This window comes from Gymnoscopelus braueri (assembly GCF_963280865.1).
Source record: "Gymnoscopelus braueri genome assembly, chromosome: 5".
In the NCBI taxonomy this organism is placed as follows: domain Eukaryota; kingdom Metazoa; phylum Chordata; class Actinopteri; order Myctophiformes; family Myctophidae; genus Gymnoscopelus; species Gymnoscopelus braueri.
This window is the reverse complement of record NC_137606.1, coordinates 38927903-38945487: the sequence shown is the minus strand read 5'-3', so window position 1 is coordinate 38945487 and position 17585 is coordinate 38927903. Positions and strand designations below refer to the sequence as shown.

General features: G+C 42.1%; 1 protein-coding gene across 1 annotated transcript; it reads right to left on the bottom strand.

The window, feature by feature from the left end:
* Positions 1-8580: 8580 nt before the first annotated feature.
* LOC308086174 (uncharacterized protein) lies at positions 8581-12563 on the bottom strand. The gene is made up of 2 exons (XM_080429604.1): positions 12441-12563; positions 8581-11762 (listed from the first exon to the last, which is right to left on the bottom strand). Exons 1-2 carry the CDS (start codon positions 12471-12473, stop codon positions 10473-10475), a joined length of 1323 nt encoding a protein of 440 aa, XP_080285730.1. The 5' UTR covers positions 12474-12563; the 3' UTR covers positions 8581-10472.
* Positions 12564-17585: the final 5022 nt, after the last annotated feature.

Genomic DNA, 17585 nt, shown 5'->3' with positions numbered 1-17585 from the left:
AGATATCATTAAAATACATTACCCAAGATGAGTGCTATTCATTGTTGTTTTGTTCTTTGTTGACTTTGGATTTGCAAAACTGAAAGAACAAAAGGGTTTCTGCCTCAGACTAGGCCTATTGAGGGAACTTATCTTTATCTTTCTGGACAGAAGCATTCGGCGAGCGTGTCATTGTTCCTTTCAATTCACACATGTTCATCTGCCTTCACTTCCTGTTTCATAGGAAGCTCATTTAGTGCGTTTTAGGGAAGCAAAATCCCTGTAGCTTTACACAGGCGTAATACGGTAAAATGTCATTTAAAGGACCACAATGGAAAGAGCTCTCCAGTGTTTTATCCTTTTGACAAATATGTACAATATTAGGTTAATCTATAAGCATTTTTGTCAGTAAAAGTGTCAACGTTAGTTTTAAAGTAGGCCTATCTCCAATAACAAAGATGTACAGGAGTCAGTTCTCCCCAACTAAGCTGACCTGATAGGAAAATAAGAGTGATTGACTTCCACAAAGCTGACTGAAGGTTTTAGATAAAACAAACAAACTTCAAAAGTTCAACACAAACTTTCCAGAAATCTGGCATTCTATACCATGATCTGTTCAAATCTGAAATGAAGTCCATCTACAAAAAAGGGGAAAAAATACAAAGAGAAGAAGAAAAGAAAGGGATTTGTAATGATCGCTCAACATGGAGGCAGAATCGGACTTAATTTATTTTGAGTTGTAATGGCGGCTTTTCAAGATGTATTGCATCTGTACTTTTGAAACACAATTAATGTATTTTCTTCCACTTAACCACATGAACCCTGTCCCTGGGCATGTTATAGGCGAAAAGTTCCCCCAAATAGTTGTAAATCCTGTGAAAATAGCTGAACATGTTAAAGTGAAAACAGGGGAGCATACGCCAAAAATAGCTGATCTACACACTTGCATTGTAAGACGTTGCAAGCTTGTAAGCTTGTTATTTTCGCTATTTGTCGTACAATGAAGTAGATCGTTCTTACGGGGTTAAACGTTGTTTATACTGACTGTGGCATCCTCTAATGGAACCCTGTGGCCTACAGAATATATTCCACAGCAGACGGTGAAAGGGAAACCTCAGAGAGGAACAGAGCAGTGAAAGTTAAAGGAGAGGTTAAGAAGAAGGTGGTTCAGGGAATTTTTCTGCAGGCCCCCCTCTCGGGCCCGCCCATGTGGGTTAACTCCTTCCCTCCTCCCTCTCTCGCTCTCTGTTCCCTGTGTGTTTGCGTCACTGCCCCTTGGCCCGCTTCAGGCAAGGCGAGCAGGGGGAGGAGGCAGCGGGAGGCGGAGGATTTAGTGCTGTAGCAGAAGAATGTGGCGCAGAGAAAGAACAAGACTATAAAAGGACTGCACTTCCACTCCTTGGCTCCAACGTCACAACTCAACAATTTCCTGCATCCTTCCCTTTCCAAGTGTGACCTACTGATGCAGCTATTCCTCTCCTCTCCTCTCCTCTCCTCTCTCTGACCATATTAAAGAACATAACAGCCTTCTGAACTAAAATGTAATCCAAGCCTATAGCTCTCTTAAGGCCCTTTAGGTAGATGAGAGGTAGACAACATGTCACACATATATTGGTCCCTTGTATCATCCATGAATTGTGCTTCTTTTTAATGGTTTTTGAGTTATAGATTTCATGTGACGTTACAGTAATCTGAATATAGTAGTAGTCATTTATTTTGGTCATAAAAGGAAAATTCTATATATTCATCATATCATATCATGTCATATCATATCATTATGGTTTAATGTCCAGTTATGTAATATTGAAAGCTACTGTGATTAAATATACGTTATTAGAAAAAGTATGCCAGTATTTACAGGCAGCCTGTGATGAATTATATTTTGAGGCTAATCTACACATTTCTTGTTTTTCTACTTACATAACTAAAACAAAATAAACCGATAAAAGTGTCCACATTATGAATCTTCAAGGTATGCAATAATAAAGTTTAAATTGTAACATAATAATGTCGGTCATCAATTGGCAACAGCCTGAGGTAGAAACATTGCTCAATCCTTGGGTGCAGAGAAAAAGAGGGGAGAGGGAGAGAGAGAGAGAGAGAGAGAGAGAGAGAGAGAGAGAGAGAGAGAGAGAGAGAGAGATCATAGTTTAGAGTTAACCAAGAGTCTTGACTGTGCTTGAACATACAAATACATGCGCGGGCAACTCTCTCTCACACACACACACACACACACACACACGCACACACGCACACGCACACACACACGCACACGCACACACACACACACACACACACACACACACACACACACACACACACACACACACACACACACACACACACTTGGCAGGAAGCATGATGTGAATGTGTGATCTCACCTAGCTCTGTATGCATTCTAGGTGCGGATTTGCTGACACTGACTTGTTGCGACACAACTGGTCAGGCCAGATGTCATGACGAAAACATGTTGAGAAATTCTACAAATGTTCTAATGTGTTTCCTTTCTCCACATAGCTCCATAATTCCCTTAACTCCCTTTTTTCTGTTGGTATTCTATCGATTTTTTTTGTCACATTGTGACATAATACCACTAAGAATCCATACATTTGCAGATAGTAGACCTGAAACAAACGTTAACACATTCGATTGGACTGATATGCCGTACAAGGCTAGGGTTAATCAACCCTAGGGTTAATCAACCCGGATCAAAGTGTCAACTTACTGTAACTCTCTTTCCTTGTCTTTATCTGTAACCTTTAGTCTGGGTTGATATGTAACAGACTGTTTTATAGATTTACCCAGACAAATGACAGAGTAATGGATCTCTAGCTCTCCAGTCTAGTATCTCTGAAGGAGGGTGTGAGTGTGCACTGTATATAGATAGGTGTGCGTGCGTGCCTGTGTGTGTGTGTGTGTGTGTGTGTGTGTGTGTGTGTGTGTGTGTGTGTGTGTGTGTGTGTGTGTGCGTGTGTGCGTGTGCGTGTGCGTGTGCGTGTGCGTGTGCGTGTGCGTGTGTGTGTGTGTGCACAGTAAAAAGGATCAGGAGATGGGGGTAAAGAGCTAAACTGGCTAATCATTGACTCATCCATGTTCAGAATACATCAGCTAACTTCTCCAGGGGAGAGTCATGGTGATAGCTGAACCGCACAAGTTTCCAATACAGAGCTGGTGTCATCTCATATCGTCTCTGTCGGGTGGAAACCTCATATGTCCAACATGTCTGTTACTTTTCAGGATTAAAATTCCAAAATAGCAAAAGTAGATAGACTTTTGTGTGACGCTGTAGTATGATCATGTAGGGCGTTAATTTACGACAAAACACAAAAAGTTTAAATATGGAGATTTCTGACCGACAGCGACGATATATCTTTACTCTGATAAAAAAAAGTATTAATACCACAATGTAGAAATATTCTGTAAAGGTCCTGTATTTAACTTTTTACTTGAGTTAACATACAAAAATATTGGCATCAAATGTACTTGAAAGTTTTTTATTTTGAAAATAGAAGATCTACAAACTTACATTGCGTCATGTGAGCTTGTAGATTGGCTATTTTTGAATAGTCAAAGTATATATTTTGTATTTATTATAATCTAAATCAGTAACTAAAGCTATCAAATAATTGTAGTGAAAGTGAAAAGTACAATATTTGCCTCTGAGACGAGTAGTGGAGTAGAAGTATAAAGTATTGAAAAATGTAAATACTCAAGCATTGTACTTAAAGAAGTAAAACTGTACTTAGGTACTTCACCACTGCGCCTTGCTTATCTTTACCATACAACCTCCCCAAAGAATCGTTAACTCGTTACCTCTCAGCCATCTCTCAACAAGGACGTTTTCCTTGTTATAAATAATATAAATTAATGAACACAGGCTGAGCTGTCCTTGGCAAATAGATAATGTGTATCTGGTGAGGTACAAGTATGTCCTCATATAGGAGAGGTTAGGACGCGCACGCGCGCGCGCGCACACACGCACGCACGCACGCACGCACGCACGCACGCACGCACGCACGCACGCACGCACGCACGCACGCACACACACACACACACACACACACACACACACACACACACACACACACACACACACACACACACACACACACACACACACACACACACACACACACAACACGCACGCACAGGCACAGGCACAGGCACAGGCACAGGCACAGGCACTGGTCACGTCTCTCTTTGTGTGGGTTATTTACACTTGCTGAACATGGCCTGTAACTATGGTGACATATCCTGCTGCTGCCTTGAAGAGGAACTGCTTTCATTTAACATAGTTTACGTGCATGCTTGCTCACCCTCAACACTTCAGCCGCTTCATGTTCAAAACACAGGACTCAGCACAATACGATGTTCAATTGTAATGATTGTTCCGCTTGGAAAAGCACAAAAACACAAGCAAAAAAGGTTCATAGTTCAAAAATATTGGACCATGTAATAATAATAAGCATAACAAGAGACTGTAATCAGGTAGTAAAAGCGAGTTTTTAAAAGTGTGCTTTAAGAAGTGAAAAGAGAACACTGAATTTGCTGGCCTGGTCAAATGTTTTGATTTCAATAAAATCTTTAAATCTTATAAAACGATTGGTAACCAATGAGGGGAGACTAACATTGGTGTAATGTGCTCTGGTGTAGCGGAAAGCATTGTAACAACTAGGTGGTGCCCACCCCTGTTTGGCCCTGTGATGTAAATCAGGCTATGGAGACAAAGTGCAAACAACAAAAGGTCTCCCATGGCACTCTATTTCCAAAGAAATCACTGCCCTGGAAACGTTCCCATTTCCAGTGCCAGTTCCACAGACAGTGTGGCCGGGTTCCATTGTAGTTGCAATGTTGATGATATCCCATTTCCCAGAATGCAGAACCCCTGACCGTAAAAAGCACTTCATAACTAATTCCATAGCATCCGCATTTCATAAGTAACCAACCATACACATACAAGTTACTTAGAACAAGCTGTGATCGTAAAAGCAACTTGACATGCCACAATAAATTAATGATGATCACGGCCGGGCTTTATCTTTGGCTCTCAGCTAGTTCAAACAGATCAGCCCCCACTTGAATCCTTGGAAATCGGTTTCATCAGAAGAGCTACCACAGTTTATAGCCTCCAACCGTCTGCATTCCACTCTCTCTGCCACGGCAGACACACAATCTGTTGTGTCCAGGGTGGGGATCAATACCACCCATAACAATAATAACTGATTATATGCTCTGAATTGTAAGCTTTAAAGATGGGTCACTACGATATAACTAATAATCTACTTAATTTCATAGATTGTGATGTAAACTGTACAATCACCACCATCAATCAATCATCATCATTTTTGTATCTGCTAAACTGGTTTTACCATTACTATTGACAACTTTATTTATTTTTTAATCTGTATTGTTCTTATTTATTCTTATTTTATGACATTCAGTATTACTATTATTATGTTGTCTTAAGGCACAGTCTTGTGGAACATGCCACACAAACAGTTTGCTGCTTGTATGCATGAGTGACACATAAAACCCTCTTGAATCTTGAATCTCTTGAATCTTGAAACACATCAATCATCATCATGAAGTGTAATACTTGTTTGTAAATAATAGCATAATATGGTCTCTGGATATTGAAACATTTTCTTTAAGCATTGACCCTAGTATTCCAGTCGAGTTTTCAAAAGCGTACGTAATCTGAATCTTCACCTCAGTGGCTGTAATGTATGATACTGCTGCCTGTTCTGTGAAATCTGATTAAAACCCATGACATGTGGTGGGGTTGGCGAAAGGGCCTCTCTGTGTGGAGTTTGCATGTTCTCCCCATGTCTCCTAGGGTAGGTACCCTCACAAAAACATGTAGTAATCCTAGTCGCTATACCGCCTCCCCCATGACAGCCTGATGGAGGGGAAAGGAACTGGTTGGAATAACGTGTTCCTTCCACGCGCTACGTCCTACCGGGGAAACTCCCCCCTGTCAGGTGATTAGGAAGTTTAGTTCGCTCTCATGCATTGAAGGAGGCATGAGCTCGGCTCTGGGCTCCCTAGGCTGGCGGGGGGAGTGTAGCACCCAGGATCACCTAGACAATTGGCACTGGGTGAAAAAGGGCTGCAAAATCGTGGGATAAAAACAATTATTCAAAAAAGAAAGAAAACCATGTAATCCCTTTATGCTGGCCCAGTGAAACAGAATATTATGGGGTTAAACTGAAATTCACATAAGTGTCCTCATTTGACATTGCATATTTAATGTCGCTACACATTGAGGTTTCATCTGTAATTTGTGTAGAAGCATTCTCATGCTGCACTATTGTATATCATTCTAAAATCCCAACTGATATTTGGTGATGATGGCGATTACCTGAATGCATGAATTGTAGTTGGGAGGCGGCCTTAGCTTATTTGGTAGAGAGGCCGTCTGGTAATAAGGTCAGCCGTTCGTGTGTCCCCGGTCCACCCAGTATGTCGAAGTGTCCCTGAGCAAGACACTTAACCACTAACGGTCCATCTGAGCAGCCATCCACTGGGTGGAGCTGCAACTGAATTTCCCCCACAGGATTTAATATCTATAATAAAGAAATATAAAACATTTCAGGGCATTGCTCAAAACGTTCTGTAATCTTGTTACATTTTCACTCTGGCTCATATCTTCACCTACAGTATATGTCCCAACCAACTGTATGAAATAATTACATATTCTACATAACTAACTATATGCCATGTAGTTGGACTTGGATCTGAACCATCAACCAACTGGTCCATAAAACGGTTGAAGATACAGTAGTTCAGTGTTGATCATCACATCGTAATACACGACAATGTGTGTGTGTGTGTGTGTGTGTGTGTGTGTGTGTGTGTGTGTGTGTGTGTGTGTGTGTGTGTGTGTGTGTGTGTGTGTGTGTGTGTGTGTGTGTGTGTGTGTGTGTGTGTGTGTCTGTGTGTGTGTGTGTGTGTGTGTGTGTGTGTGTGTGTGTGTGTGTGTGTGTGTGTGCGTGTGTGTGCACGTGTGTGACTGTGTGTGTGTGTGTGTGCGCGTGCGCGTGTGTGTGCGTGTGCATGTGCGTGTGTGTGCGTGTGTGTGTGTGTGTGTGTGTGTGTGTGTGTGAACTAGTTTTTGCCCCAAATACTGCTGTATACACAACAAACACACTGTACATGACTGTATACAAAACAGAGAGAGAGAGAGAGAGAGAGAGAGAGAGAGAGAGAGAGAGAGAGAGAGAGAGAGAGATGTAATGGTTAAAGTGAATAGTAGGTTACCATGAGTCACTAAGGGCAGTGTTCTTCTATCTTATCAGCAAGGATTTATCTGTTATTTATCAGTCTGGACTGGTGTGCAACACTGTGCCCTCACAGCCCTGTGGGGCCCAGTGATGTTCACAGTGTTCATGTGGATATGGCATGGCAGTGAAATGGAGTAAAGGCCAGAGCTGTGTTAACCCATTAAGACCCGACGACCCGATTCTACAATGCCTTCTAAACCAGTAGTTCGTTCAAGATTTTTCCAAACTTTTCAAAAATAGCAGATAAGCTCGCAGCGTGGCACAAAGTGATGCGCTGTGATACTGTATATCTGCTATTTTTGAATAGCCAACTCTAAAATCTAAAATTACACAAATGCTTTCGAGCAAACCAGCCTTTTTGACGTGTGGGTCCTTTGTCACTCTTATTTTGATAGGATTTAATTCCTCAAAACTATTTGTTTCCCTCTGTTATGCAAGTCACATAATGCAGTGCAACCTATTTATGGATTATGGCTAAATAGATAGTAACCGACATCAGAATAGCATTTTGAAGAAGTGTGGTAAATTTTATGTGATGTCGAGATGTTTAAAATGTGTTTTGAGAGGATCAGACTTCAATAACAATCATGAATAGGCCGATATATCTCCATAACGGAAAAAATATATCAAAAATGTTTTTGAGGAATGAATTCCTTTCAAAGTAAGAGTCGCTTGCCCAACAATAACCGATCTACAAGCTAACAACTTGTTGGCAAGCAAGAGTAAATAACGGTCCCAAAGACATGTTTAGAGCATTAACGTCTTAAACCCTATTGTCCCTATTCTGGAGCGAACATGTGGCACAAATTGCTGATCTACAAGCTCACAGCTCACAGTGAGCTTTATAGGCTATTTGTGGAAAAGAGATTTGGTGGAGAGGGCTATACTAGCAGACCTAGTAGAGAGCCCTGGGGGACTCCACCTCCGGTCAATAAAGGAAGCTTGAAGCTTGAAAGTAACAAGTTTTAACACTTTCCTTGCAACTGAAATTAGGGGAATGTCTGAGAAATGTTCACTACATGAAGATGCTTGTGATTCCAATGCGTGTGTTTGGGACATGGTATTTTATCATGTGTGTCTAACTAACAGAATAAGTGTCCTGAATATGTCACTGCAGGAAGACATATTTTAAAGTGCGCGTTCACACCAGGATTGGTTAGATACCAGGACTCTGAGATTAAATGTGTCTTTTTGTTAAATGCTTGAGTATGCAGTTGTTTTCTATAAGATTAGCATATCAAAGTTATTGAGAGGGATTGTAAGGGGTTTGATGGTAAACAGAGATTCAGTCAAACAGCAAAGGAGACCAAACACAATCTCACAATCAAATGTTTCTTTAATTGTAGTTTAATTTGTCCCTTTCAGGTCATTAAAAATATAACATTCTTCTTTTTTTCTTTTTCACAATTCTCACATTGGTTTTCACATACCCTGGAATAATTCTCCATAAATAAAGTACAAAATACATTTGTTTCTTTTAACACAAATAAATATCAGAATAAATATATTAGTTTAAGTTCTATACAATTACAAAAAAGTTAAACAATGCAAATAAGCCGACCAACAACCCAAAAAAATGGAATACTGCGGTGTTTACAGTCCCTGGGCCAATAGGCTGTCTCTGACCTTCAGAGTTTGGAACCAACCAGGGTTGTCAAGAACATTACGCAACAGAAAGAAAAGGGCGTGTTCGCAACATGGTGAAAGGCTCAGAATGTTTCAGACGATCAGACGTTACTGATTCAAACAAACGTTTCTTTCTGTTGTAGAATGTAGCACAGACTTGATCTTTAAACGTTCTGCCCTTTCAACACCATTTGAACACACCCCGGGTCTCTGAGAGAATGGCAATGTCTCACACGCACACGCATGCACACGCACGCACGCACACACACACACACACACACACACACACACACACACACACACACACACACACACACACACACACACACACACACACACACACACACACACACACACACACACACACACACACACACACACACACACACACACACACACACTGTGACATGGTGAACTAGCACCGTTACTCACAGTGTCTCTAGGCACCATGGTGGCCATGCCTAATATCCCGGCTGAGCCATGCATGTATTCTACAGAGCACACAGTCAAATCCTTTAGCGTTCATTGAACTCTTTGGAGTTCAATGAACGCTAAAGATTAGTTCTGCGAAGCAGGGCTCATCCTGACATACAGCATGAACATAGTGAAGTGTAAAGCTTTGATTGAATGCTACAGGTAGACAGACGGCTTCTCCCGTCCCAAAAATCAACCGTAAAGTGCATATTGAATGGCATCGAACAGTGACACGTCCCAGGTCACACTGATTAAGGCTGCAGATAAAACTGTTCATGGAACTGAGTGAATGGCAAACTGACATAATATAATATTATGTCAATAATATAATATTCTTTGGCCAGTTCAATGTTGAATTTCATATTAAAAGTTGCGTATGAGAGTGTTAATTTAACTCTGAAAACCTATTTTAATCTTTCAGAGTTAAAGTAACCGGTTTTCGAGTTCAATTAACACTCAGGATTTTACCGTGCGTTATGAAACCAGTTCTACCAAAAAAATAAAAAAAAAGAAAAAAACTAAACCGGAAATGCTATTCCGGAGTAAACCCTATGAAACTACACAGTGAAAATCAGAGTGTTAATTTAACTCAAGGGGAAATGAACACTGGAGATTTTAGTGTGTCAGACGAGGGGAATCATCTTTAGAGTAGAGGAATTAGTATCAATACTGATAAGCCCTGCAGCCACTACAGAACGGCTGTAACTGTCAATCAGGCTTGAGTCCCGCTCAGTATGAAGGAACTGGTCATCAAGGCCTGCAGAGGATCCAATTTCTCATGGAAGACCACATACAAATGTAAAAAGAGGCTACACGAGATTACTAAGTATAAAAATAGATTCTGATAACAGCTGGGTACCAAAACAATGTCACGTCTTCCTGCAATTAGTCCAAGATGAGTTGTAGTTTTCAAATGTACATAAATTAAGTGTTTGCTGTGTCATAAATGCTGACGGGTTCCTGAACAGTTCTGGTTCTAAAAAGAGAGCAAGGGAGCGAGTGAAATAGAGAGTTAAAGAAAAGTTCAGAAAAATAGACACGGTTCTCTTCTGGTTCACAGTTCTCTTCTGTTCTACTCTTCTGTTTGGTTCTGTTTGGTTGTGTTGGGTTCTAGTCAGACAGGGACAGGCGTGCAAACACGGTGAGCCTCTTGCCGGCAGAGCCGTCGAACGTCGGCGACTCGGTTCCGCTGGAGCCTCCGCTGCTGCTGCTGTAGCTGTCCTCCAGAGAGTCCTCGGACGAGAAGCGCTGGAGCCCCGGGGCGTGCTTCATGAATCCCCCGCGGGTGGCGGTGGATGGAAACAGCCCGTTGAGCTCCTGGTGGTGGTGTCCGTCCTCCATGGCAGGAAACGCTCTGTTGTTGCTGTTGTTGGGGTTTAGAGTCGGGTAGTTGGTGTTTCCGTGGCCGCCGCACACACAGCGTGAGGGCTTGGGCTCCACTATGACAGGAATGGCGTGGATGTCCCCAGTACTGGCACGGGTCTGCTGCTGGTGGCGGCCGAACTGGAATGCTGCCGCGGCGTCGCGCTGCATGCTGTCGCCGAACACGGGGGACAGGAGGTCAGCGGGGGGCGGAGAAACAGAGGCCGCGCGGCTGAAGCCCAGGTTGAGATCGGTGAAGGACGGAGGCAGGGAAGGAGGCGGAGAGCTGCGCGAGGCGCCGAGGAACCCCGCGAAGCTGACGCTCTGGCGGAGCTGGTGACGCGGGTTCTGGCCACCGCTGGCGGCAGAGGCCAGCCGCTGGTTCTGGAACTTGCCGGCCCCCAAGGAGACACCGGAGGCGTGCTCGTGGATGAAGTGGCAACGCGTGCCGTAGGGACAGTAGCCGAAGTTGTAGAAAGTCCTGCAGTGCTCTGTCTTGTACTTGGGGTGCCGGAACAGGCCACGGAGCTCATCCTCTCCGTGGGCAAACTGGCACTTGGTGCCATACTTGCAGCTGCCACTCTCCTGGTAGCCGCGGCAGAGCTCTGTCTTGTAGCGGTTGGAGGGCAACAGAATCGGGGGGACCTGGTTCGAGAGGGAGGAGAGGGGAGGGAAGCCCGGCGGGGGGGCCACGCCCCCCAAGGAGACGGAGGACTCCAGGCCCTTCAGACAGCCGAGGGAGGAGAGGAGGGCGCTGCTGGACTCCGTCAGGCTCATGGAGCGGTCGGGCCTGAAAGGCAGCTGTGGTTTGGAGAGTGCGGCCTGGCTCCAGATGTCAGAGGGCCAGAAGGAGCTGCCGTCGTCATCGTCGTTGACATGCTCAGTGCTGAGGCTGATGTGCCTGGAGGAGGAGGAGGAGGAGGGGGGTGAGGGAGAGGAGAAGAAGGAGACCGACCGGTTTAACCGACTGGACCCTGGAGCTTTGAGCTGGGGCTGTGGTGGGAGGAAGGCATCGTCCAGAGCCAAGTTCTGAAAGTTCTGTTGGGGCAAAGCGCAGCGAGGATGAGACAGTGTTCGGATCACTTCTAACTCCACAGGTTTCGTACTAAACGACAACCTGTGGAGTATTTCCAAAACAAAAACAATGACGTTCTCAGAAATGTTTCTACTTTACGAGATAATACAGAGACCGCATTTTCAGCAAAACCTTTCATACAAAAGGCTAGGAATATGCAAAGAATACATGTAAAGTTACTGTATATATTTGAACACTTTGTCAGTGGTGTACCCTAAACTATTTTGTCACTTTACTTTTTGACACCAAAATCTTAGCAGCTTTTCCATTTTCAGTGTTATTCTGCATGCATGAAATATAATGCAATGCATAAAAAAATGCTGTACTAAGAATGCTAATCTTGTGGACGTGTCAAGAGTAAAGTACAGTACAACAGAGTTTCGCAATATCTGGAAATTGGCAACAACACACTCAGATGAATCACGGGAATCTAACATTAATCCATTCAATTAATTTCAAATCAAATGAGGCTAATGGCCTATTTAAAATCCAAACAAACCATATAACATTATTCAAACCAAACCAATAAATGCATCGCATTGAGAAAAACAAATATTATGGACATAGAGAATTCCATCTTTAGGACCGTCGCGATCTAGGCTAGATAAACAAAGTAAGTAATCCAAAAAACTATGACTCACCCGTGTGAGAATGTTGTCAAGCATATCGGACATGCTGTGTACTCCTTAAAAAAAATAGTAGTTTCAGCTCTACGTCTTGGTTGTTCTTTGTGTTTCCACTCTGTGCTCCAGACTGAAGTCGAGTTAATGCTATGGCTGCACCCCATCCAGAGCTTATATAGGCTACCGACAAACTGTCCCTCCCATAGGGTCCCTCCCCTCTGGGGGTGTTTCCTCCACTGGTTCCCGTACTCCCCTCCCTCTCAAGGTTTCATGGCTGCCTGCACTGAGCTCAGATAGGGGGGTAGTAAAACACTGTGTATTTTTAGCCTTGTGTGAAATGTTTCACAGGCACTCAGAAGCAAAGTGATCTTATTTACATGGTAGTGGATTGTTTTCATACTGTATACGCTCATAGTGTTGTGTGTAGTGCACACATTTACTCAGTGGTGGAAAAAGTACTCACATAGTGAGTTTAAGTACCAAAAGTAGAAAGTTTTATGCAGAATGTCCCGTTTCACAAGTTTTCAAATGTAGAAAATGTATTACATTTTCTTCTAGTAACTTAAGTTTTAAAATAATTGTAGTGGAGTAAAAGTACAATATTTGCCTCCGAGATGTAGTGGAGTAGAAGTAAAAGTAACAAAAATTGGAAATACTCCAACAAAGAAAACATTAACCTCAAAATTGTACGAAAGTAGAGTACTTAAGTAAATGTCATCAGTTACTTTCCACCACTTTTAATTATATCCACCAAGCTTGTAGTGTTCTGGGGAGGAGTTAGTAGATAATCTCAGCTGTGTCTCAGTTTCACAGAGACCCAGGTATTATTGTTTACATTGCCAGGAAGACTATTCCGATAGACGTAATACTCTGTGAGCTACTTTTCCCCACACCCACCAGCTATAAGATCTTTCATTTTGCATATACTGTAGATCCAATCCACATCTGAGTAAATTCCTTTGAGGTTCTGGGAGGATGATTTACTTTTTATCAGCAACGAGAAAATCTAGTCTTGTTGTTTACCAGAATAGATAATGTGCATGTAGCCTACAGCAGTTCCTCTTAGTTCCTCATGGTTTATGCGATGAGACCGACAGAGCTCAAATATTCCAGCAGAGCACAGACTCACAAACAGTCACCACAGTGGAGCAGAATGTACTGATTACGAGAAAACGTCTAGCCCAAGAAGAAATCCAGCCATTCAAAAAATATCAACAACAGGAGACAGCCGAACAGAGAAGTGAAGATATTGGTTCAATATGCTCTCACTCTGGTTCAGACAGTGCAAGAACACAGTCCCAGCAAATTTGTAGTATGCTGCTGTCTTCGCCAGGATATCACCAGTCCTTATTATATGTCTGTGAAAAGTGTCTTGGTAAAGTATTCACTGCTGCCATTCACTTGACCGCAGTTTCTTTTTTTCCCCCATATTGTGGTTTAAAAACTGGCCGCCAAGTGAGCCAAAGTTTGGTGATGTCATTGCCTGGTGGTCATTATTATCCTTTAACTTCATGGACCACAGTGGAAATGAGTCTGTGACTTGACAATGTATTTCATGACTATACAACACTATGCATGCCAGCTGGTTTTTAATCGCAGTGTATCAAGTTTATTAAAACCAAACTAAAGTAAACATGTCAAGTGTTCTCTGAAGCAGGATTTCCTTGTTCCCTCTGCTAGTTTCTATGGTGAGTAGAGAAGAGCGGGCATTTTTCTTTTGGTTTTCAAAGAGCGTGACATACATTCCCACTAGAAGAGCCGGTTACCGTAACACAGCTGGTGTCATGTTTCAGTTTACTGAGGTTTTAATATGTTGTGGGGCCCAAACACAGAAACCCTCAGAAAACTAAGTATAGATCATTACCAGATCTCATTTGGATAAGCGTTATTCGACGGCCATGGGCTGGATTTAGTTGCTTACACGTCAAAGTCAATGAAAAAGATACTGTAATCTGCTGATACACATCCGTTTGTACATCCAAATGCACATACAGTAGGCTATAACACAAATAAAATAATCAATTATGGACTGTAGTTAATTGACCGAAACAGTCAAAAGTCATGTATATATATATATAACGTATCAAATATATAGATATATATATAATGTATAATATACTGCATAGGGCATTGTATATTTTGTTGTCGTCTTGTTCTATAGGCAAAGTGTTGATGTTGACTGATCAGATGCTGTGTCAGTTTCTGTATGGTTTGCTTCATAACTCATGAGTCATGATAATAATGTTCACCCCTGACGAGGCATGTATACTGTTATGAGTATGTGTATGTTTGTGTTCCTTTCTTACTGGCAGTAAAAATACTGTACGTATGTTTACTATTATTACTGGGAGTATAAAATACTGTAAGTATGTTTACAGCAAAGGTTTCCCTCTCGGGGAACACCATAACGTGTTGTGTTTCCCTGTGCAAACCTCAAGTTGTGTGGCATCTGGGGTTGTCCCTTACAGAGTAGCACAGCAAAAAAAAATGATAATAAATAAATAAATGAAAACAGAGGTGCACTGCAAACCCTTCCCACACAAGCATTTATTGATCTACATTGCTCCATTCCACAGATTATGTGATGACCTTTTACCTTTGACCTTTTTCGACCCAAACGTTAATTGAAAAAAAAATCATATCTTCAAGGCAGTCTACGACAGACAGACAGACAGACAGACAGACAGACAATAATGTCTTATTAAGCAAAAATGTCTTATTTAAGTACCCTTCCAGTGGGAATTGAACGCCTTATCTGCCAGCCCCTTTTCATTTAAATGTAAAAATGAACCTTTAAGGGTTTTTTGATTGAATATTTTATTAGGCAGAAAATGTAAAACAGCACAGTTACATTCAAAATACTTTGTCTAAAAGGTCCGTTCAAAAAAGTCCTTGCGGTCTTGTTTCCATTGTCTATTTTTTCAGAGAGAGAGAGAGAGAGAGAGAGAGAGAGAGAGAGAGAGAGAGAGAGAGAGAGAGAGAGAGAGAGAGAGAGAGAGATATCAACAGAGAGAGAGATAAGTTGAGAGAGACTGACCCACACATAACAGAACCACTCATGTTCAACTATAAATATCCAAAGTTGGATATAAATAACTGAATATAATATAAACCACATGGGGATAGATGCATTGGAAATATTAAAAAGGCTCTTGAAGGATGGAAAATATCGCTCCTATTTTCCTACTCTCCTTCCCAGTATAGTAAATAGATCACCCCAAAATTTCCCTGACTTTTGCCAGGTTAGAAACTCGGATCGTACTAGGAAAAATGTTTGAAGCACTGAGGTGCTTGTTTACGTGCGTGCGCGCGTGTGTGGGTGTGTGTGTGTGTGTGTGTGTGTGTGTGTGTGTGTGTGTGTGTGTGTGTGGGGGGGTGTGTGTGTGTGTGTGTGTGTGGGGGTGTGTGTGTGTGTGTGTGTGTGTGTGTGTGTGTGTGTGTGTGTGTGTGTGTGTGTGTGTGTGTGTGTGTGTGTGTGTGTGTGTGTGTGTGTGTGTGTGTGTGTGTGTGTGTGTGTGTGTGTGCATGCTGGTGCTTGTGTGCAGATGCACGTGCCATATGGCTCCCACACTCTTCTTGTTTCATTTCTGTCTGTAGACTCTGTGGTAAGGAAAGTCATTCTAATAGGGAGGGGTCCACACACACACACACACACACACACACACACACACACACACACACACACACACACACACACACACACACACACACACACACACACACACACACACACACACACACACACACGTGTGTGCAAGTGTTGAATGAAGTAACAACAGTACTAGATGCGGTAGACTGAGCCACTGCACCTTGCCAAGTCTTTCCGTTGGGGTTTTCCTTCGAGCAGTGCTACTGTACCGTACAGTGCATGTGGACATGTTAAGACATAGTCACACTGAGCGTGCTTGTATAATACTTGTCCTCATGGACTGCATGTGCTTGTATAATGTGTGTCAACATGGACTGTATGGGGTTGTATAACACAGTACATGACCACCACACACAGACTGTGTATAGCTGTGGGAGAATCAAGCCTCAGTTATACTTAGTTGTGTGCCGGTGTCGGGCTCAGTAAAATAGTAGATCTACAAGCTCACCACGCGTAGCAGATCTACAAGCGTAGCAGATCTACAAGCTCACTGTGCACTTTCACAGATTTTTTTGCCTGTTTATTTTAAAATTTGTATTGAGTGTTTTTAGGTGTTATTGCTTTAGGGGCTCCGTAGTACGTTGTTTCTATCATGTTTTTATTGTAGTGGAGCTTCTGAGCGTATGTTTTTCACAAGCAATGTATGTACCTAACCAGTGCATCTAAGTGACAATAAATTTAATCTGAATCTGAATCTCACAAGCTTTTGCTTTTTAAGATTTAAGATTTTAGAGTCTATTTTCAGCAAAGATATTTAGTGTACACAAAACAGGATGGGGCCTCTTATAGAGCCCTTGGGAATACCGTCCACTATAGAGTTAAAGTGGTTAATAAGACAAACAATTCATAAGAATTGTATGTCTTATTAATCACTTTAACTCTAGTATATGCCTAAGGCATCAAGGTGTCTTTATAAAGCATAATCTTTATGATAATTTAAAACCAAAACCAAAACCAAACCAATGGCATTTCCATAGCAATGATCAATAACCCAGCAATCTCTCTGTACCATGAAAAAATATTTAAAAAAAGAATTCATACTGTAAAAGTAAAACATAATTTGTCTATGTTATGTTTAGTATGCAACCTAAAGCTCAAGGTACTTGTATCTACTTGTTGTGTACAGTTGATGTACAGTCTCGCCATGGAATGAAACCTAAGAGCAATGACCTACTTTCCTATACTATAAGAGAACACACCTGTCTTACTGTAGTGTCACAACGGAATGGAAACCAGACCCTTCATGAAGTGGAATCAGTATTGTGGAAAGCGTGTGGCTGTCGCAGGTCACGTAAACCACGCCGCCCTATAGTGTGCTGTATGCAATGTCTAATGTGTAACTGTGTAATATGTGACTCAGCTGGGATGAACCATTAACCAGCACTGACCTTGGTTTACTTAATGACCCAGTAGCATTTTAACACAGCTGAAACAGCATCAGTAAGGATTCATATATATACACACACACACACACACACACACACACACACACACACACACACACGCACGCACAC

Bases quoted from the DNA above. Each gene is read 5' to 3' on its own strand.
- LOC308086174 (XM_080429604.1), bottom strand. From the start codon at position 12,473: ATGTCCGATATGCTTGACAACATTCTCACACGG. The intron at 11,763-12,440 runs GTGAGTCATAGT...TTGCCCCAACAG, and splicing joins TTGACAACATTCTCACACGG to AACTTTCAGAACTTGGCTCT.